The sequence below is a fragment of the Anastrepha ludens genome, chromosome 4 (assembly GCF_028408465.1).
Source record: "Anastrepha ludens isolate Willacy chromosome 4, idAnaLude1.1, whole genome shotgun sequence".
Taxonomy (NCBI): domain Eukaryota; kingdom Metazoa; phylum Arthropoda; class Insecta; order Diptera; family Tephritidae; genus Anastrepha; species Anastrepha ludens.
In genome coordinates, this window is record NC_071500.1 from 28,849,841 (window position 1) to 28,872,879 (window position 23,039).

The window sequence follows — 23,039 nt, forward strand, 5'->3', positions numbered from 1 at the left end:
TTTACCCAACATTCTCTTACACGTGTAAAGTGCTATATTCGCTTTCTTTACCCTGTACTCTACGTTGGACTACCAGCAGAGTTTGGGGTTAACACCTAGGTATTTTGCCTGTACGGTTAGCGTGAGACTAACGCCGTTTAGTTTTGGGGGATTAAAGTTTGGTGCCTTGGTTTCCTTATTGAATAGTATTAGTTCAGTTTTTCTCGAGTTTATACTTAAACCACAGTCCGTGGCCCAATTGCTGAGGAATACCAAAGCTAGCAGAGGGGATAAGACTTCACGCTGAGGGGTTCCCCTGTTGAAAGAGCATTTTACCGTGCTGCTGATTATTCTAGTTTTAATTAAAACCATAGTGGTGTAATCGTTTCTTTCGGTCCTCAATCCTTAGTGGGACATAGGGCTTCAAGAGGGGTATTCATAGTAAAAATAAGCAACATTTTTACAAAAACAGTACCTTATCTTGCTACATAACCTGAAATATAGCAAAAAAGTCGTTCTTTAAACAAAAGAATATTTCTTGACAAAAAACTCATAAATTAAATTGTACATAACCACAACACATTTATTTAAAAAACGCACATTTTAAAGACAATTTGTTATGCATACAAAGTTTTTTTAAGTAATTCAATAGAAATTTGGTATTTTGCTTTCTTTAAATGGGCATTTTAGTGCGTTTTTATATCCAAAGCTAGGCAACACTGCAGTAGCAAGAGAGTGATTTGACTGCCGGAAGGAGAAGAACATCAACAGTACCCGCAATTGCTAAATCAAGTTACGATAAAGGTACTGGTCACCAATTGAGCTAATATCACGTCACTCATTTTTGCTGAGAGCAAAGTAACGGTACCACGATAGGCGCCATTTCATTATTCTTTCTATCATGGGTATGACGTATACCACTTGTAAACTACAGTCACTCATACCTTATTTGATACAGATACGATTTTTTTGTAAAGTGTTCTATATTTCATAATATTTTGCAAAAATGGAAAAACAGAGAATGCAGCCATTTTATTTATTTTGCTTTATATCATTTCTCAACATAAAAGACCAAAAAGTGTATTCTCTTCAAGTATTGCGTTTTTAAGATCAGTTTTGTTATGGATGTAATTTTTCTTATATTTGTCTTCAAAACCGACCACAAACTTTTGATGCCGTTCAAATCCGGCGATTCTGCAGGATTTTCAGCAATGTGGGGACATTTATATATTAACCAGGTCTGTATTATTCGTGACTTGGGCTTAGGGTCGTTAACTTGATTCGTTATGTTATACCGCTTTGAAAAAACTTTCTTGCAGAAGTTTTAAATATACCTACGTATTTGCTCATAGTTTTTTCGCTAAAGGTAAAATTTCCAACTCCATGGTGATTAGCTTCCAATTTACCAGTATTAACGTAAGCGCAATAAACGCTGATTCTGCTGAATGCAGAGCCTCTGAGTCCTTTCGATAAAGCAAAGGGGGTCTTCAACTACGGCTTCGAAAAGGTCCACCAAACCGATGCCATAGGAGATGCCCCTGCACATCTGGAGGTGCTGGGAGAAGTAAGGCCCTCAGTAGAGGAAGCTCGTGTAGACATGGAAGTGGCATCCGTCACGACGGAGGGTGATAATGCTGATGACGTTCGCTCTTTACCGAGTTCCGTCATAAACATCAGGCTTCTGGCCTCGGAGAGCGGGGACACCGTCCTTGGGTTGCTAGAGAGGATCTTGGGGGAATGTCTGACCTCACTTTCGACTGCGTCCGAATTCTTTGACATAAGCTTTATCTGGGTTCCTGGTCACAGCGACATGGCGGGAAACTGTGAGGCGGATGAGCCATTCAGACAAGGGACCTCATGTGAGGAGATTTCCTCGCGAAGGCAGAGAATAGGAATTCCCCTGACTACCTGCGGTCTGCTCCTGGAAAGATGGGCTTCGCGCCAACTCAGCGAACGTTTTGCAAGTACACAAACTTATAAGGTCGCGAAATCCTTCTGGCCACGTGTAGACCGGGGCGCTTGAGCGAGCTTCTGAGGTTGACAAAATATCAGCTCTCGAATTTCATGGGTTTTTTCACAGATCACTATGCGCAAGGAGTTCATGCTGTGATACTTGGAATTACCTCGAGCCCTTTTTGCGCTGGACCGAGATCTTGTGATTTAACGCCTTGTGACTTTTTTCTTTGGAGCCACGTGAAAGAGAAGGTCTACGCCAATAGCCCAGAGTCGATTCGAGACCTCAAAGATGGAATTCGTGAGGCTATCGAGGACATAGGGCAGCCACTTTGCAATTCGGTTATGGAAAATTGCATGAAAAGGATATTGTCCTGTAAGCGTGGTCGTGGTGGTCATTTGCCTGATGTTATTTTTCACTATTAACGGCATACCTTCCTCTTTATAATGAAATAAACATCCGATCATTTATGTATATTAAAAAACTACATTTTCTTTGTGTTATCATCGGAGGGCGACGCAGGTGAGAGGTGAAAAAATGTGGGGCCTCCACGGTCGCTCCGATGATATATTTTAAAGAAAAAGAAAATAAAGAGGCGTGTGAGTTTCGAGTTATTATAAGTTTTTATTAATATTTGGATGTATGTAGATATAAATGTATCAATATCATACAATATATAATAACACGGAGTTATGTATGTATTAATATAATACAATACAAGATGGTATGGAATTATAATTACCTTTGTCGGCTGACACGTCCTGATCCTTGTGTTAGAAAAATCGCAGTGAAAATGAAATTTAAAATTAAGGCGAAAGTAACCCCGCCGAACAGCGTTTAACACAGTAAACGTTTTAAGGTTAACGGCCTTAACGTTGCAGCGACTGGAATCGGTGGTTTGCAACAGTCGGAACGGTAGGCGCAGTTAACATTAGGATGGCTAAACATTTATTATACTTTAGGGTGTGGCCTAAACACTTTGAATATCAAAATAACACCCTATATTGTCACAGCAAATATTTTGCGCAAAGCTAAAGTTTTTTACGTACTACGCAGGGCGTACGAATAAATTGTGTGACCACTGTATGTTTATTTGAATCACACTTGAATATGCAATGAATTACACTTTTCTAAGAATTTCTTTGATATTTTATTGTTTCTCTTTTCTAAAAATACTCATTATATTCATTGATAAACATTTATTTGATTCTAAATGTTGCTGGAGTTTACAAGATTCACAACTTTGTTTGTTTTCAATATTGACTTCAACTCTACAAACTATACATAAATATTAAATTTGTTTATAATATGCATTACAATGTAAACTACAATATACCTCACATAAAACTGTAAAATTATTTTTAAAAAGTAAAAGTAATATACAATAGTCATAATTCGTTTTTTTCTTCTTATAATTTATTTTTAAATGAAGTACCATCGCACACATTCACAAATTCTATTTTACAAATACATATTATAAAAGTAACACTGCTACTTTATACAGTTTGATTTATCGTCATCTTTGGAGTCATCTTCGCTTAATTTGTTGGCTTATTTAGTACGTTTGTTTGTATCTTTACATTTCTGACAATCTCATTAATGGTATGGACATTTTTAAATGCTTTTCAATCGTTTTCCACCGCTTAAAAATACCAAACCTAACCTCATTCTTACTCTACTAGCAAGCATTTATTTGTTGTTGTTTTAGTTTTTGCTTAGTACTACTTGATAATTTTGTCTTTGCATGAAAACAGAATGCGCAAGTTTTAGGCAGTTGTACAATTTTCTTGTTTTTTGTTTTTGTATAAATAATTAATATAAGATAAGGTAGTGCTGTATTATAATATAAAATTGAAATATTTCGATTGCTTCATACTTCGTGGACGCAACTAGCTTTGAAGGTTCATGTACAAATTTCACGAAAGGACACAAATTGGACATTCGAGGCCGAAAGTTAAAAAAATGTATAGATATAACTGCAAAATGCACTTTTTTAAATTATAACTAAAATCACGCAAAATACAAAAGTAATTGAGTAATAGATTCATTACAGCAAGCAACGCAACTGAAATATAATTTTCGCCTGTAAATAAGCATTTTCTTATATCTAAATTGCGCCATTGCGTTGATTCTTTAACAGCATTACCTCGATTGCTATTTTGCGCACATATTTATAAACAAAAATTGCAAAGCGCAAAACCAATTAAAAAAAAAAAAATAACGGACGACAAGTATCTAAGAAAAGAAACCCGTCGCGCTTAAATAGTAAAATTATTAGGATGTTAAAATATTAACAATAGCACAATTATTTATGTATGCACGCATTATACGTATATGTATTGTTAGCCCATCTCAAGAGTAGGTAATCTGTGGGTGATGGTGTACAGCATTTACATGTATTTACGTTCATATATATTTCCATGGCACTCCAGAGCTGAATTAGTGCGCGCTTAACTCCTCTTAAGCATGCCTATTTCAGTTGCTAGTTTTGCTCTTGTCTAACGCCGCTTCTTCTTCTTCCAACTGCTTAATTTCCTTGAGTATCTCCTTTTTTCGCTTCACTTTGTCTAGTTGATCTTTTTCGGGTTTTTTGAGCTCACCACTTTTAATACGCTGTTCGATAGTTTCAATCTCTCGTAGTTTTTTGCGTAGCTTTTTCATTTTCTTTGACGCTTCTTGCCCATCATCTGGCTGCACTTTTAAAGTGCTTTGTAAATCGTTCGCCAGATTCGCTACTGCTTCGTTGACGTTTGCACCTGATGTCGTTACTTTATTAGTGTTAGCATTCGCTTTTGGTAATGCTGCTTTAGTAGTATCACTGTTGGCTAGTACCAGCAAGCCAGGTGATTGAGTTTGCTTTGGTTTTTTATTGTTCCCACTCCCCGCTTTTGAAGCTGGTTGATTATCCTCCTGTTTTGCCAACTTTTTGGCTTTGGCGCGTTCCTGCTTTTCACGCTCCTTTTTGGTCTGCTCGGCGACTAGGGGACACATGCCAGGCGGTAGTGTGCTCTTACGTTGTGCAAACTGTTTGCCTTTGCTCTCGTACAAGGGCACCTCTTCCTGCGGCACATAGCCATCTTTGACCCGGCGAGCTTTCCGCCAAGTACCATCCGGTCTTTGAGTCGCTGGTATAAATTTGCCATCACTGTCGGTCAGGTAAGTCGTCATCTTTTCACAATTTTTAAAATTTATTCTTAAATTGCAAAAAATCACAATATCGACGGTAATTGCCTATTTTTCTGCACTCAAATAGCGCAAGTTAAATGTCAAACGTAAATGTCACATTGTATATCGCGTAACGTTGCCACATAGCTTCGGCATGTGATTTTATTGAAATTGTTGAGTGATGTACTGAGTTGGTAGATGGCGCTACTAATGAGTTGGAAAACTATGAAAATTACCGACGGCGATGTAAGTGCAGAAGAAAAAAAAAACGTCTAGGAAGAGTTAATAGTTTTTAAAATTTTCGTAAAATTTAAGCCAAAAGAGGAAATACGCGGACGAAATTCATTAATTTCTTCGAGAAATATTTTTGTATATTGGTCTGCATTTTCACCATTCCCAAAAGGCTAAGTTAGGTTAAACGGCTGCCGGGGAGAGGGGGCTCACTTGAACAAAAATTTCAAATTTTTCCGTCGTCATACCAGACGGGGGAGGGGAGGGAAAGGTACCAGACAGGTGGAAAAAAGGAAGAAGGAGCTTGGATTATAGGATGACGACCAACAGTGGTGATTTACGTTTGTATTAACCGCTTCAAGCTACTGATGAATTTCACCAGATGTGTGATATTTAAATCCGCAATACCCGCCGGTGTAGCGAAAAAGTGAGAGGCCAGATGTTTAAACGTTTGCCTGGCTAGAGCAGGGCAGCTGAGAAGAAGGTGCTGCGATGATTCTAGCTCGTCCTTTAGACAGCTTCTGCATGGACACGTAAAAGGGCATTGTCCGGTACGGTAACCTACCAAATTCGATAGCTGCTGCTTTGCTAGCCTTAGAAGTTCTCTCGAACGCCCCCGATCTACCGGTGGTCAGAAGGATCTCTTGACTTTGCACGTTTGTGTACTAGCCCATCGCTCGCTGAGTTGACTCGAGGCCCATCTTTCCAGTAACAGACCACTTGTTCTCAAGGAAACTCCAATACTCTCATATTGCGATGAAGCCATCTCAAGGGTGCCCTGTCTAACCAGCTCATCAGCTCCCTCTATGCCGCTGTGACCGGGAACCCAAATGAGCATAATATCGAAGTATTTCGATGCAATCGAAGGGGAAGCCAGGCAGTCCGCGACTAATTCCGAACGCACAAACAACGAGGCTAAGGTTCTAATTGCCGCTTGGCTGGCGGGGTAGATGTTTAGCTCCTTTACAGTAAAAGCGAGCAACTAATTCACAGCTTCCTTAATTGCGGCCGCTTGGAAAACACCAAAAGCCGGGCTCGATGAAAACAATTGGAGAGCGCCGCTTTGCGGTTACAACGGCCCAAACCAGTCCCTGTGCGGGTGCTGCCTTCTGGTATCCAATCGATGACTCAAATTCTTGTATGAATAGTGGTCAGTCAAATAAACCCTATCGTTTAGGGAGTTTACGAATTGCTTATTTTGAAAAATTGTATCCTCAGAAACACAATGTTCGGAAATTGACCCCTTTCGGCCAAGCGAAGCAACTCCTTCACTCTCTCAAGTCCGACTTGTTGCTGCTTTGGTGTGAGATCATGCGCCTTTTGGATCTTGCACGGCTTAACCTTGAGATCATTTTTTAGTATGTGGCGAATGCTACGGTCAGATATTTTCAGTTTTTTCGCCATTTGATTGGCACTTCATCGGGGTTTTCGCTCAAGTCGCTTCTTCACTTTGGGCACAATTTCACGTGTCGTTACAGTCTTTTGATGACCACCTCCAAGACGTTTCGCGATGCTACCAGTATCATTGTAACGAGTAATGGTGAGATAAACAAAAACGTTTTTTACTTTAAGATGCTCGCGCTCATGAACAATCGCTGGTTGTAATTTTCCTGCCAAATATAAAGCAATCATACTATTGCGTTTGACTGGCGTTTACTCTCGGAAAAATGCTTTTGCGCGCTTGTAAACAATACTCTGGATTGTAATTTAGGCAACTAATAGACAGTTGATGCACGAGTAGTCTGAAGTTACCTTTCGAGTCTCGCACCTTGTGTACATATAATATGCTTTCCTTCAACTCCTTGTAGAACATAGGACGTTATTGACTTCGAAAAGGCCTTTGACAGCGTGAAGCGCGAATGCATCTGGGAAAAGATGTATCCGAGAAAAACTGGTACCTCTTTTTAAGGCAAGTTATCGCAAATTGCCGGTTGCTCCACAAAGGTGCGCTGTTAGAGCCTTTCGAGTTGAGAGTGGAGTGCGGCAAGGGTATATCCTCTTCCCAATTATTGTTCTTTGGCTGTCGAAGATATGATGGCCTCTACTTTTCCTGTTGATGATCGACGTGGCATTCAATGAAAGCTTGATAACACCATGTTGAGAAACCTGGCCTATGCCGATGACATCTGCTTACTGTCACCTAAGCTAAGGCTATGACAACGCCCGCGCAACAGCAAATTCGTTCGACTGGACTTAAAATCAACGTCACTAAAACTAAGCATTGTATCTCAACAGCACCACCTCTGAGAAATTGGTGGTCGATAGGCAGCAGTTCGTGAGCGTGGAGAAGTTTTGCTACCTATTGTCGACGCAAGTAGAGGCTCTGTCAGAGAGGTTGCATTTGGTATTCTCGCGCCTCTTTGGCAGAACAACAACATTAATAAGTGTTAAATCTGTGTTGCTCTACTTGAAAGGTTACTGTGGCAATCACAAAACGCCTTCAAATTTGCATCAACCGCTGCCTTCGACGCATACTACAAATTTTCTGGCCGCGTAAAATAAGTAACTCCGAGTTGCTTAGCATTACCAATTAGGTCGAGATTGCCTGTGAAGTGCGGAGAAGGAAACGGCAATGGATTGGCCACCCACTTCGAAAAGACGACAATAGCGTGGCTATATAAGCGTTAAGGTGGAGCCCATTCCAACAAGCAACAAGTAGGACGTTCAGTTGGAATACCTCGTGCAACTTGGCGAAGATCAACCGATTCCAAAATGGCAACTCTTTGCTTATCATGGAGCGAACTGAGGGTTATAGCATAATAGCTATGCGCATGCATATTTTTGAGAGCTGATAAAAACTATGCCCAGTGTTTTTTACGTTAAGACTAAATTTCCGTCGCATACAAATTTATTTAAACACATTTCTCAGCACGACATTTTTCGAATTTCTCTAATAAATCACGCACACCACTGTATGTTTTTTGTTTTGGTTATTTTATTCTCATTTCAGCTGCATCTCACTCAAATAAATAAATATAAATTACAAATGGGCCTTAGTAACTAAAAAACGTATTACCAAACTAACGTTGAAATAAAATAAATGTAAATAAAATTTAAATAAATTAGAAATTCGCTAATTGTCAGTTAGTGTGCCTTCGATCGGTCGGGTTTCGTACTGCTGCATAGATGGCGCATGAATAGGGTGTCGCTCATCTACCGGGTGTTACAGGAGCCTTTACTTTGCACTGTTACATCTGCAAATAAAGCAAGCAAAAAAATTAAGTTTTATAAGAAAGTGACCGAAAAGCATTAAACGAGTTTTTCTCAAAATGGGGGTTTCAAAGTCGGTAACCGACATTACTCGAAAACGGCTAAACCGATTAGTCTCAAATTTTAACACGAGCTTCTTTTATATATTTATCATATATTTATTTTTTTGTAATTAATAGAAGATTTTTTCACACCTATAAATATAAATTTAAGGCCGAAATTTTGGTCAAAAATCGATTTCCTTTTTGAGAAACCGCCATTTTGTCAAAAAAAATTATTTTTCTTATTCTTTCGATTAATTACTAGATTTAACATTACTTTAACGAAATCTGTTTGGTTTTTTAATTTCAGAGGATCCAATGCAGAGATATAGTGGTCACCGCAAAACTCCTTTTTTGAGAGGAACTCCCGGAGAGCAGCTGTAGCTCCTTTCCAAATAAATATTTTTACTAATACTAAGTCTTAAAATACAGTTAAAAGATAACACAATATGTGTACAGAGTTTTAGATCAATAAATTTAAAAGTTTTCTCAGAAGCAATTCCGGAAAGTTCGCTTTTTTTCGGCCTTCTAACTGTATATAACCCTTTAGGCTAGAAATTCATACCATGCGTTCTAGGCACATTTAATTTCTTTCAGCCCATAATCTAGAACTTCATACCTTGAGTTAGGGGCATTAAGGCTTTCAGCGCTTTATTCAGCTTTAAGATTTGTCATCTGAATGTGCAACCTTTAATTCAGCAAAGAGTTCAGCCGCGTGTTAAATTGTGAAAGCGAGAAAGTGTCTAGTTTCCTAGCTTTTCACTTGCTTTCGCTTATTCATCCCCTTCTCTTCGTTTGTTTTGTTTCAGTACTGCAATTTTGTATTCTACCAAGAAATCCTCTAGCTGGATAGCGCGCTGAAAGCCACACAACATCGGGAGAGTTCGTTGTGAAGTTCTAACTTAATGTAATTAGTGGCTTTGTTGTGTGTCCGCACGGGCAAATGGTCAAGCAAATTCATTTATTCAATATTTCTCATTTGACGCAATCGTAGCCAATTCTAATTCAACGCCACCTTGCACTTTTTGTATTTCACGCTACTCACCGATATGCAGGCATGTGGCGTAGCATTCCATTTGCGCCTCGCTGGTGTACATATAACCGTCAGAGCCGCAAACAATTTCTTCATCGTCATCTTGGATATTGGCGCATATTCGTTCGCAATAGTCTTCGGTGTCCTTCTGTTCAATTGGTGTGGGCGATGTCGACTCTGAGGGCACGTCTCCTAATGTTGACTTGCGCATCGATATGCGCCCATAAAAGTCCTTAAAATTGAAATGAAATAGTTTTCAATTGATAAGATCATTAGCGTTTTAGGTACGAGTACTTACCGAACTAGCGCTATGCACATCCTCTTCATCCTCCGGATCATCAGCGGTAGCGGTAGTGGCGGTTGCAAAGTTTCCCGTACTTGATGTGGGTAAATCTGGTGTTGTGGAAGTGCTCCCCCCATTGGCAGTTCTATACCATAAGTGTTGGCGCTCATTACCCAGCGAGGGGGGTGAATTAGTGTATGTTGAATGCACAGCATCGCGTTCGGTAAATTCGAAGCGCAGCGGCTCTGGCGTGTGACTATGCAGCGTATTATAGCGCACATTCGGGTACACTGGCGCTAGCGTGGTGGGTGCTCTTGTGGAGGGCGGTGGCACTATATGCTTTACAGCTTTGTTACCCTCCGAGTTCACAACGAATAAGTTGTTGCCCGCTTGATAACTACCGCGCACAATGGCGGGTACGGGATCTTCCTGATAGAATAGTTGCGATACTTGTATGGGTTGGTTTAGGTAATTGGTGGCAGCAGAGGTGGCCGAGCCGGAACTCGTGCTATCACTGACTGCTGATTTGCTGTACTGTAAGTGTTCCAGGGGCTGCTGCTTGTATGCGTAGTGACTGTGCGTAGGTTGTTGTTGTTGCTCACGTTGTTCTTTCGGCTCCAGTTGATGGCTATCCTGCTGTGCATCCAGGCGCTTATAGTTGGGTTCATGCTTTGGCAGAAAATAGTCATTGGAGTTCATAAATTTTATGTACTCCTCCGCTTCTTGCGCTGCTGCAGTTTCGGGGTGTGTTTGTGGTGCTTGCAAACGTAAGCTTTGATGTTGTTGTGCAGGTTGCTCCGCCATTGGTGCTGGTGGATAGTATGCATTTGGATGTGCGTAAGGTGGTTCCTCTTCGGCTAGCTCATTGTGCTCGTATACGGCATAGCCCGCGCCACCTGGCGGTGGTTGTTCGTGCTTCACATGCGGATGCAGTACGGGCTCCTCATGGGCGCGCATTGTTTCGTAGTGAAAGGTTGGCGGTCGATTGGGATACTGTTTCTGGCTCTGGAACAGTGTTTGAAATTGTGAAGTTTTTTGTTGTTTTTGCTGTTGCTGCTCTTGTTGAGGTATAGGGTATTGTTGTACCACTTGCTGTGGCTTACCCGCATACTGCTGCAATTGTTGTACGTGTTGTCTATAATTTGGATCGTGTGGCTGTAGTAGCGGGCGCACAATCGCTTTACCGCTGAATGGAGGTGATGCCTTGAAATTGTATTCCTCATGGTGTTGCTGCTGCTGGAGTTGCTGTTGCTGGTGTTTCGTTGCTTGAAAAGCCGTAGCGGATTGCGGCACCAACGCATTTGGGTTCGGTTGGTGATGCAATTGCGCGTACCCGAAAGGAGGGCGGTAAACGGTTACTTTGCCTGCATTGAAAGGCACCGGACCCTTGGACCGTAGATGGCTTATACCGCTCGCGGAAGTTTCGAAAGTGAAGCGAGGCGGTCCAGCATTAATGGGTAGTCCATTCTGTACGCGGCGCATAATTGGCGGGCGCACCTTGTGGTACGGGGCAGGTGAAGACGGCGCAGCGGCGTGCGCTGGCAATCGACGATAAGGCATACCGGCTGGTTGTAAATGATCGCCGCGCGCAATTAAGCGTTGCGCAGCTGCTTGGTAACGTTTGCCGGCTAACATCTTGGGGTCTTGCAGAACCTTTAGAAGACGCGCGAGGCGAGTGCTGTTAGCCATAAGTTGCACAGCATTAGTTTCTGTAATCGTCGGAGGATTTGTAGGTGAATTGGTGGTCGTCGTCGTTGGATTGTTTGTGTGTTCGGCCTCATTTGCACATTGCACAAAACCACATAGCAAAACAGTTGCAGCTAAAAGCACTGATAAATGCGCTATAAATGGTGCCATCTTCTCGTTTGTTCGCTTTTGTTTAAAAATATTTTATTAAATTTTCTTTTTGTATAGTCGCGTTACTTTTCAATTATAAATAATATTTTGTTCATTTTCATTTATTAAAAAACAATCACTTGCTCGTTTCGCTTTTTATACATAAATCATTGAATGCATGTCACACTTTGTATTTGCTATTAGTTTTGTATACATCGCACACACTTTTAAGCTTGACTCATCATTCAAACTACTTCTGTTTTCATTGTAATAAATTCACCGTTAAATCCTTTCATGTATTTAGCACCTCCGCGTATTTAACCCATTCGCAAGCGCGTTCAAATCACATTTAAAACTTTACTTTGCCCGTCGCGCATGCGCCTGGCGAAGCTCCAGCAATTGCTATGGTTTGGCTCGCTGCTGCTTTACGAAAACTGGTTACGTCTCTTTCTATTCTACTCCTTCGTTGCATTTCTTTTCTTAAGTACCATACCACAGCTGGCTTGACGGCTTCTCGCGTTCGATTGTGGTAAACTTGGTAAGCGCGAAACGCTCTGGAGATGTATAGGCTTTCGTTCGATCGTACTGACATTGTAAGTATCATACATACATGTGTGCATACATATGTACATATGTATATTCATTTATTCAAGCTACATGCATATACATATGCATGAACGTGTGTTCGTAGCCACAAGAGTTTCGGTTACGGCTCAGCAGGTTCGGGCTACTGTGTCACAGTTATTTACATACATATGTATGAGCCATTGTATGGATGTGTTTGCACAGTGTTTCAAGGAGAAAGTCTTATAAGTTAATTTGAAATTAAAATTAATTTATTCTAGTATGTAAAATATAAGACAAAGATGATTAATTTAGATAATTAGAAATTTGAAAAAATATAAAACCATTTACACAATTTCCTTATACCGTTTGGTTTACACAAATAGCAGAAATTTCTTTGTGAACTTTATTTCGCAATAAAGCGAATATTCCCAAATTACTTTTTGTTAAGATGGATTTTTTATTTTTATTTTTGTCGGGACAACTAGCACGTGCAGCACTCAGACACAATTAGGTCCATTGTACTACACTCGGATTTCCTTTTAATTTTTAGTAAATCTACCCGATCTCCGAAGAAATCTGCGTAGATCTTGTGGTGCAAAGGAGCCGAGGTGGTCGCTTCTTAACACATTAGTGTCAAAGACCACAAACCTGATTTGAGCGAAGGCGGGGCAGACGCACAGGAAGTGGTTCGCCGTCTCATCAACCTCTTCAGAAGCTGGACAGAGTATGGTACACAGTCTGAGATGCTTACCTTGTTAAGATGGATGGATTTAATTCTGCAACGCAGACAACTGCGAATGCAATCACTCAGTGAAGTTGATTTTCCATAAGAATAGGAATAGCTTGTCTATAGAATAAAAGAATTAACAGAAGTTTGTGGGCTGACAAATATATCATTCAAATGAAAAAAAAACTATACTCTTCAAGTAGTTTTATAGCCGAGACTTGAAGAGATACAACATTTTCAATACTTAAAGTATTGATAAGTATAATCGGCCTCGGTAGTCTAGCGTAAGTGCACTAGCCTGCAATCCCAGAGATTGTGGTCGAATCTCACGTAAAGCACGCTCCTCGCACTTTTCCAAATTTACTTACTTTCCCTGTTCTTAAAAAAAATCTTATTCCTCAAACCCACAATCTTATCCATCCCATCCTTACTCTCGCACAATAGCCAGGTCATTATTTGCATTGTGGCTGATAAAACAAGCAAAAAACAAACAGTTACACATTGCATCAGTGGCGCCAGCATGAGGAAGCATGCAACCGCGGTACCAGCGGAGACACACTAAATTTAGCGAAGTCCTCAACCATCTGTACGACCCTTCTGGCAGAAAAATGTGAAACACAGGTGGCGCTCCAAGCAGTAAGAAGGCGTTGTCCCTAAGCAACGACAGGTGGGCATTCCCACTATTTAGGACTGGTAGCGGCAGGCTAATCACCTACCCTGTCAGAAATCAGATTAGCGAAACCAACGAAAGACAGGTATTGTCTAGGCCCTATGCTTCTGAGACGAGTGAACAAGGAAAAAAAGTATTGATCTAACAATTTAGCGGGCAGAGAATGGATTGTAATTAGAAAGAGATCGCTAATTTGAGCTACATCCAAGCTAACTTGGAACTTCTTTTACAGAATTTTAATAAAATAAATGTCTTCTGCGATGTTGCGATCGTCGTACTGTTAATATGCGAAACAAAAAAGCGGATGACGCGATTACTCTTGGAGTTATTTACTTGTGCATTAAGAAAACAAAAAAATGAAAAAATATATGTTTGGATGATAGAATTGGTGCAAAATAGGAGCAATCGTTCTCATACTAAGTTGTTAGGAAATATGGAAATAAGTGCTCCAGGGCAGTATACAATTTTTTATTAACACTTTTTTATTAAATACACAAACTGTGCCATAAACGGGCAACAAATACAAGGTAAAAGAAAAGTTCCAATTACTTGGGATTTGTGTTCGCACTTCGCCGTACACGATGGATTTTCTTCCAACTGCAACAAATCGCTGGGAATTGTACGCTGTTTGTGGCCAGCTTTAGAATCCTAGTTAATAGTGATGCCATGTTAGATCGAAATTACTTGCATGTATAAAAATCCCTTTTTATTTCAATGTGTTGAATTTCAACACTGCGATATTGAAAGAGGATACGTTCGATAACTCGAATAAAGGGTCGAAACCTTTTTGGCAGAAAAAAAGTATGATAGAATAGAAAAAATACAAAAAACTATGCCGTTCTCTGTAGATTTGACAGAATCAGGTGTTTTTTTGACGTGATAAGTAGGCATTTGTTTTCATTTTATTGTTGTTGTGTTTTTAGTGTCTGTTGGTAGTAACGAGCGGTGCGACCACCACAGCAGACTGACTTGGTGCGTGACTACCATTCAGAAGTGTGCGGCTTCGAATCTCCGAGCGCGAGATACCAAATGACAGGAAAAAATTATTTCTATTAGCCTCGGCAGGCAATGACAAACCTACGAGTGTATTTATGCCACGATAAAGCATTTCATAAAAAATCATGCGTCGTTCGGCTTCGGCTCCATTTGTGGAACAACATCAAGACGCACACAACAAATAGGGGGAGTAGCTTGGTCAAACACCCAAAAAAGGAATTAAACGCCAATTATAAATACATATATATATATTTTTCCATAGTCCCTAGATGATGCATAGGGCCTGGTTGGTTTCTGTAATCTGTTATTTTAAGATGAGTAGGGGATTGGCCTTCTGCGTGCGATCCTGGATCCGGGGTTGCCGGACTGCCTCCAGGCTGGCATGGCGTAGGGATTTCGCCTTTGCTTGAGGGCCTTTACTCGGCCATCAGGGCCACGTTTGTTTTAAACAGGGGATGCCCCGTGAAGGAGAGGTTGGCATTTGGGAGGGAGAGGCTATGTATTTGTGTTACCATCCCCATTTGCTCATCTTGAATATTGGATGACAAATAATATATCTCGAAAATTAACATAGGGTATTATTCTTGTGGATGACCGCAGATCATTCAATTGGAACAGTGTTGACCAACGCAGAAAAGATAATGTCGTTGACGTGGTTGGATTGATGAGATATATGTAGTTTGATTGGTATATGTTTTTCGAAATTTTTTTCAATACTTTTATTTTTGACAGTTATTTCGACATTTCTTTTTTCGTCATTTTGGGCTTTGGTATTGATTTCGACTTGAATTCTTGCCTTAGTGTCTCATTTTTCTAGTTTTTAGAGTGCTGTTGAAAGCCTCCAATACAGAGAGAACTTGGACACAAAAATACTGTGTTTCAACACTTTCCCATCAATTTGGTCTGCGTCGTTCAACTTTCGACGTATCGTAACAAACTCTATTGGAACGCTTTCAATTTGAGCAACTTTATTTTTACGATATAGTTGTGCCATCGATGTGATAGTCGGTAGGATTAACAATTTTTTATTTAATAACTTTTTACGCCTAGTTCATAAAAAAAAATCACTTGGATGAGGATTACAAATAAATGACCCATGTATATTTAGGATCTGTGCAGAGAATTTTACTTTTCTTTGGTAGAACTACATTTCAGAACGGGATTGAAGATTTGAATTCAGATAAGATGAAGAAAGAGACTAAGACGAAGGCCATGAGAGTCAAACACAAGCAAGGCATATAATGGTTGATGCCCTGTGCCCTGTGTAATTATTCGCAAGCTTCTGCTGCCTCGGCTGCACTATCCCGGCCAACGACAGAGCAGGTGAAGATGTCAAGTGTAGGCTAAACAAAGCAAGGGCGGGATTCGGGCGAATGCATACAGGATGGGCGAGTTCGCAAATCTCCAGTCGCTCTAAACTGCGAGTATTCAGCTCATATGTGAAGTCAGTATTGGTGTTGGCTGGTTTCTAACACAATCACACAAAGGCTACAATCTTTCGCCAACAAATGCTTTCGCATCATCTGCAGAATATTCTGGCCGAATACCATCAGGCACGACACGCTGTGGAGTTCAAAAATGGAGCGGAAGCCATTCTATGTCTATGGGAAATCAAATACAGAAAGTGGTGGACGCATAGAAAACTACCAGATAGCATCACGAGAGTGGACTGGAACCCGCAAGGGAGCAGAGGTCGCGGTAGGCCAAAGAATACTTGAGGAAGTTCGGTGTTGCGCGAGCTGGTAGATACCGACATCACATGAGAGGGCGCAAAAATAAGACGGGAGCTTAAGAAGGTGGTGACGGTCTCCCGGTGAATGTCGTTTATTGACTGTCTAAAACTGTCTGGCCCAGTAGATTTCTGTTAGTTTTGTCCTGGATCTCGTCGTCGTAGTTTAAAATGTGTCTCCTGACGTGCCTCGGAGGCTACCTGCGGTAGCACCCTAGCAGGAACTGTCCGAATAGCAGTATTTTGGCATGCCTGTAGCTTTATCCACTGCGTGCCACTAGTTCCAGGCGACCCGACAGGCGCAGCATAGTTTAGAACCGGCCAACCATTGCCTTAAATGCCGATAACAACAATTCTTTCTTTTTGCCCCAAGTGCTGTCGGCAAGCGATTTTAGGACCTTGTTGCGATTTTGTACTTTAGTGGCAACTGCGGTTGTGTGCGCTGAGAAGAAGACAAACTGTCAAAGGTTACACCCAAAATTTTGGGATTGTTTACCGTCGGAATTGGTGTGTCATCGACTTATACCTTGAGGGGCAGTTTGACCTCCTTTGTCCAGGTGGTAAAGAGGGTCGCAGTGGACTTAGTGGGGGAAAGTTGAAGATTCCTCGCAGTGAAAAAGCGGGAAAGGTCGGTGAGATAGTTGTTCCCTTTGGAACACAGGCCATCGATGTCATTGCCCGACGCCATTCTCGTGCAGTCGTCAGCGTATGAGACCAGGGAGATTCCCTCTGGTGGTTGGGGCAGCTTCGAGATTTGAAGCTTCGAAGTTGAACAGCAAGGGACACCACGCTGCGGGACAGTCTTGTCGCCTTCCTATGCTACCGGGCAGATTGAACAAGGACAAAAAAAAAAGAAGAAAAACCAGTTTCAACTTTGCATTTATTGGACCCAAAGAAGAAGCTTTGAAAAAGTTTTTGTGCACGCTTCTATGTTTCAGTCCCTTTATAATGTCGTATATTTGACTAAAAATTTGTATTATTACTATTAGGAGGTGATTTAGTACTGCAATCTGAAATGTTTATTGTGACCACTTCGTGTATGCAGAGCCCAAATAAAGCGTATAGTTAATTAGGCATTCTAAATCTCAACGACTAACTGAAACCTGTTTGGTAATTAGGTATCCTTCGAATTTGTTGGGTGCTTAAAAATACTGTTTTATTTATTTATTTTGTTTACAGGTCTTGTGCATTTGCACCACTGTGCAACTTCATGCACAAAGTTTAATTATAAATATAGTTTTTACCATTACATTTGAACTGTCATCGTATAAATTTAAAAAAAAAAATTGTAAAAATGGATAAATTTTAGTTTATAGCTTCAGCCGTATGTATGGCGTACAGTCACACATACATACAAATGTAGGTAAGTCTTTTTTTGTAGAAGAGGTGGAATCAATATATGTATATACGTATGTATGTATCTTTTGTAGATAAGTGTATGAGTGTGTATGAGTGTGAAGCCCACTGGCTTCGAGGTTTGATGAATATAATTAAATGGTCTAATTTGCAGCGTTATTTTGCTTATGCAGGCGTACGAATATGTGTGTGTGTGTGAGAAAATAAAAATAAGAGGTACTCGTATAAAAAAATTAAACACCAAATTTCCTGTTACAAATTCCTCAGCGGTAAACGGATCAAATAATTCAAGAATTTGATTATTTTTCATAGACAATTTACCAACGGCGCAAACAATAAAGCAGCATTTCCGCTGCTTCGAGCTAAAACTATAATTTTTATCGCACAACGATATACGCACATACATACATATGCATGCAACACACATTGGCCCATATGATTTAGATGAGAGATGGCTGTAATAACTTTCTTTTTCTTTCCAGGTGTGATTTTTCGGCTTTGTAATTATTTCTATCCAAACCTTTTGTGCAGCACTTGCTGAATTATCATAAGCAAGTGTGTGTACACACATACATACATATATATAGAAGTTATGTGGCCATAGCATTGAATTGTCGGTGTCAAGTGCTGATTATATACATACATATATATAAGCCAAATTAGCTGCGAACAAGAAATGCGTGCCCCCAGCAGCTGTAGCACACTTTAAAGCCAACTATTGGACAAGTAACTACTTTTGTTTGAATGGATATGCATGTATGTATGTAGGTATGTAAACATTCTTGCTATTTGTGTGCATGCCCACCTCATATGTGGGTATGGAATTTCATTCAACCAAGTAATTGAACGACATTTCTGCAGTTTCATCGCCTCAGACCTGCACCTCCATTACAACTTTAACAACTTGGATTCCTTCTGAAATGTCCCCTCAATTGAATTTTCGCTGATCGCTTTACTAGAAATCAAAAAGTTGAAAAGCAAAAAAGTTTTCAGTAAGAAGTGTGTGTGTGTGAGCTCGCAAATGACAAGTAAACTGGTTTCTACTGCACTCTTGTAGAATTGACAGCTGAGATGCTTCGTTTGATCCATTGTAAGCTGGTTTTGAAGTTTTCTTAATCGATTTTTCGCGGAAGCATAAACATGACCACATAACGGTGCATCTCTGCCAGCGCATATGGACAGTTTGCTACTTAACTGTTTACAAATTTATGGTGGCATTTGAATGGCGTTGATAGCGACATATTTCATGTCATGCATATAGAAATTTCTATGCATAACGACTTTTATCTTTTATCTGTAATAATGAGTAAATTTTTAAATATATAGATTTATGTAAGAACGTGTTTACATACTATACATGTTTGCATAAAACTTTTGGGAGAAAAAATATTTATTTACAAACCAAAGTCAAGGTATTTAAGATTAAGAAACCAATTACTTGTACGTGTATATTGAAAATTGCAGCTACGCGTTAAATACTGGTCAAAAAAGTCAGTTGGTAAGGCTGTGTGCTAGTTTTTCTAGATTTTAGCACCTGAATTAATATTCCACTGGAAGTTTCCAGCATTGCTTTCATTCAGGAAAATGCATAGAAACTTTCATTCAAATTTGAATTTGTAAATATTGGGTCGGGAAATAAGTTCATATCTTTTTTAGATTTTCTTTTATTTTACAACGATTTGTTTGCTGTTTGGCAAAGGCTTAGTATTAATTCCGTAGAACTCTTTCTGCTCTATAAAACTGTGTTAATTGCGTTGCTGAGTTATTTAATTTTTTATTGGTTTTGAGGATAAGGAATGGGATATCCAAAATTATCCAAAAATCAACATTTTAGACAGCTCTTTGCTTTCCGTCGGGGTCTAAAAGCTGTCGTGAAATCTCGGAAAAAATTAACTACGATCATGAAACGATTTTCAATCACCTTCATTCAATGGGATTTACCGAAAAATCGAAAAGCTGGGGGTCTCACGAGCTCAACGAAAAATAAAAAACAAAGAAAGTCTTCAAATTGTTTCTCAGCATCTCGCCCGCCATCGAACAATACGCGGTCATAAACAGTACGTTTTGTACCGAATCCTCGCGGGAGATGAAAAATTAAGCAAAGAAAGGAGTGGATGGCTCCAGAAGATCTTCCGGATCTTCATCCAAAACAGATCGAGACATGGGCATGGTTTACTGGAAAATGCTCGGAAAAAATGCCACGGCCAACAAGGAGCTCTACATTGTCCAGCTACACCACGTGAATGAGGCCATTCGACTGGAAAGACCTGATCGCCATGGTCAAACCATACTTCTTCACGACAATGCCGCACTCCAAGAGCTCGAATGGGAGGTCCTTCAGCAACCGCCGTATTCCCCGGACCTTGCTCCGATCCGATTACCATCTTTTCCACTCCCTGCCAAACCATATGAAGGGCGTTATCTTCGATTAAAAACTGGCTTCTTTGACACCAGACCAAAAAATTTTTGGCGGAACGCCATCAACAAATTGGTCGAGAGGTGGGAAGAGGCTGTAAACAGCAATGGCGAATATAAAAGTTTTTCCAATAAGAGGTGTTATTCTCGTAGCAGATCAATGGTTTCGTTGCTTGTGTGGCAAGTAGCGCCGTCTTGTTGAAAATAAACGTTGTCCAGATCAATACCATCCAATTTCGGCCATAAAAAATCGTTAATCATCTCTCGATAGCGCAATTCATTCACCGTAACTGTTGCTCAAGCTTCATTTTCGAAAAAGTAAGGTCCAATGATTACGCCGGACCATAAACCGCACCAAACAGTCACACTTTAGAGAGACTTTTCAACAATAACTCTTGGATTTTCTGAGCTCCAGATGATGAAGCCACCGAGTGGAAATGAGCCTCGTCACTCAAGATGATTTTTCGATGGAATTCTGGATGATTTTCATGCATTTCAACGACCCAATCAGCAAAGACACGACGTTGTTAATGATCGGCCGGCTTGCGTTCTTGTGTTAACTGGACTTTATAAGCCTTAAGAACCAAATCCTTGTGCAAAATACGGTGTAATGACGTTTATGGAATGCCTGATTCCAAAGAACGACGAGGAATGGACAAACCTGGGGTTTCTTCAACACTTTCGGCTACAACAGCAATATTTTTGATTCTCGGCTGTTCTCGGCGACATGCACGGGGTTTATTCTTAACATCACTAACTTGTCCCAACAGCTCAAATTTTTTCATCAATTTCTGTATTGCGGTCGGACAAGGTGCTTCACGATGACACAAAAATGTTCTAAAACTCGAACCATCTGTGCCAAATTTTCACCATTTTTATAGTGAATTTACATAATTTCAATGCGTATCGTTCTATTTTTATTAATGGCGTAGTTTCTACTTGTCAAATATCAAAAGATGACAGCTTCAAAAGTGACATCTACCGAAATAGCGGGATATTCAAAATAACACGTGTTATTGGAAAACCCTTTATAATTTATTAACTTATTGATATAATTATTGTTTTTTGTTTAAATAAAGTCGCTACGAACTTATTCCCCAAGCTAATAGATATTTCCTCTCCTGCAGCCATAAGAGTGTAGTAGGAAAAGGGGGGGAAGTTTTGAAAAATATGTCGGTCTGCCCTCAACTTGGTTAATTTTTACTTTTAAAAGGATTTTATTATTAATTTTGCATTTTGTTATTAATTATGCATCAGGTAACCGTACATTTTAAAGGAAGTCGCCACACTTTTTCGTAAGGGATTATTAATCAATTTCATTCATTTATTAGGCAATTTTGATAAAAATTTAGTGTGTGCAGAGTTTTGGGTGTGCAGAGATTTGTCAAGACACAAACAGTAAATTTTGCCATACATAACCAGCACTGCTTGAAAATTCGAAATTCATGGCATCATTTTGAATCAGCTCAATTGACTCAGCGCCAAGAGGTAAACGCACGGAAAAGTGTTTGCTGTGAATCTTCAGCGTTGTAATTTACTGCTATCATTAAAAAAAATGACATAAAAAGTATATTTACACTTTATTATGCTAATATCACAATCAAACAGTTTACTTTTTTTAGAGTAGGTATAAGAATTTCTGAATTTCGCAAAAATTATCTTCAAGTCAATTTTTTTTTTCATTAAATTGAACTATATAAATACTTCGATCAGCCGTTCCTAAAGTAAAAAGCAGCTTTTGGTGCGAAAACAGCTAAGTAAATTCAGTTATCGTAGGGCAGTAAATACATTTATGGCCCACCAATAAATGTCGTGATATATTAAACCTAATAAATATTAGTTAACAACAAAGATAATAAACATCGTATCAGAGCCGAACAGAAAAGCTGAAACCGTCACACGAATGTACACAAACGAAGAAAATGTTCCACCCGCTACTGAAGGAAAAGTTCCAATAAAGGAAGTAGTCTCATACATATGTATGTATGTACGTACTATGCGCGTCCAAATAAAGTGTACACCTTTGTTTTAATATCTTTTTGCTTTATTTCTCTAGTTCACAAAGTTGTTTTGAGAAAAATATTACTTTCTTTCAAAACAGTTATTAAATTCTTTGTGATTAACAAAATTAACAAATTTGATTTGGTTCACAATAATAAAATCTTTACAAGAGAAAAAACAAAATAAAGTGTACAGTTGTTATAACAAGCAACACTATAGCTTTTTACAAAAGCAATACTAGGTTGTTCAATAAGTCTTGCGGCTCGATAAGAAAAATACAATTTTATGATTTGAAATAGCCTTTATTATTCAATAAAGTCTCCCCAATATCAATACACTGGTTCCAACGGGGCTCCAATTAATAAATTTCATGACTGAAATGAGAACCTGCATGGGTTGCAAAATACGCTTCCACAGCTTTTACGACCTCATCATTTGATGAAAAACGTTTTTCACGCGTGCATTTTTGTAGGTCTGGTAACAGATAGAAGTCACTAGGGGTCAAATCTGGTCAATACGATGGATGCTCCAACAATTCGAACTTTAATCCACGTATTTTAACCATTGTCTAAATGCACTTGTGCCGCGGTGAATTGCCCTTAGGAAAAATAATTTTTTTCTTTTGCAAACTGAGTATTTTTTCACGAATTTTTTCCTTCAGCTGGTCTAAAAGGTTATAAAAATATTCAGAATTTATTGTTTTACCAGTTTACAAATAACCCACAAACTAAATTCCTCTCGCATCCCAAAAAACTGATGCTAACACCTTCTTGGCCGCTTGCTCGATTTCTAGACACGAACTCGTTCGTACTGATGAATCGGCGCACAAAATCCACTTTATCCTTT

The 23,039-nt window shown here is 39.6% G+C and overlaps 2 protein-coding genes across 2 annotated transcripts; both read right to left on the reverse strand.

Moving 5' to 3' along the window:
- Nucleotides 1-3,070: 3,070 nt before the first annotated feature.
- On the reverse strand, nt 3,071-5,198 carry LOC128859783 (partner of Y14 and mago). Its single transcript, XM_054096864.1, has one exon. It carries the CDS (start codon nt 5,099-5,101, stop codon nt 4,409-4,411), a length of 693 nt encoding a protein of 230 aa, XP_053952839.1. The 5' UTR covers nt 5,102-5,198; the 3' UTR covers nt 3,071-4,408.
- Nucleotides 5,199-8,258: 3,060 nt separating this feature from the next.
- LOC128860036 (probable basic-leucine zipper transcription factor Q) lies at nt 8,259-12,426 on the reverse strand. Its single transcript, XM_054097261.1, has 3 exons — nt 9,912-12,426; nt 9,626-9,845; nt 8,259-8,523 (listed from the first exon to the last, which is right to left on the reverse strand). Exons 1-3 carry the CDS (start codon nt 11,751-11,753, stop codon nt 8,483-8,485), a joined length of 2,103 nt encoding a protein of 700 aa, XP_053953236.1. The 5' UTR covers nt 11,754-12,426; the 3' UTR covers nt 8,259-8,482.
- Nucleotides 12,427-23,039: the final 10,613 nt, after the last annotated feature.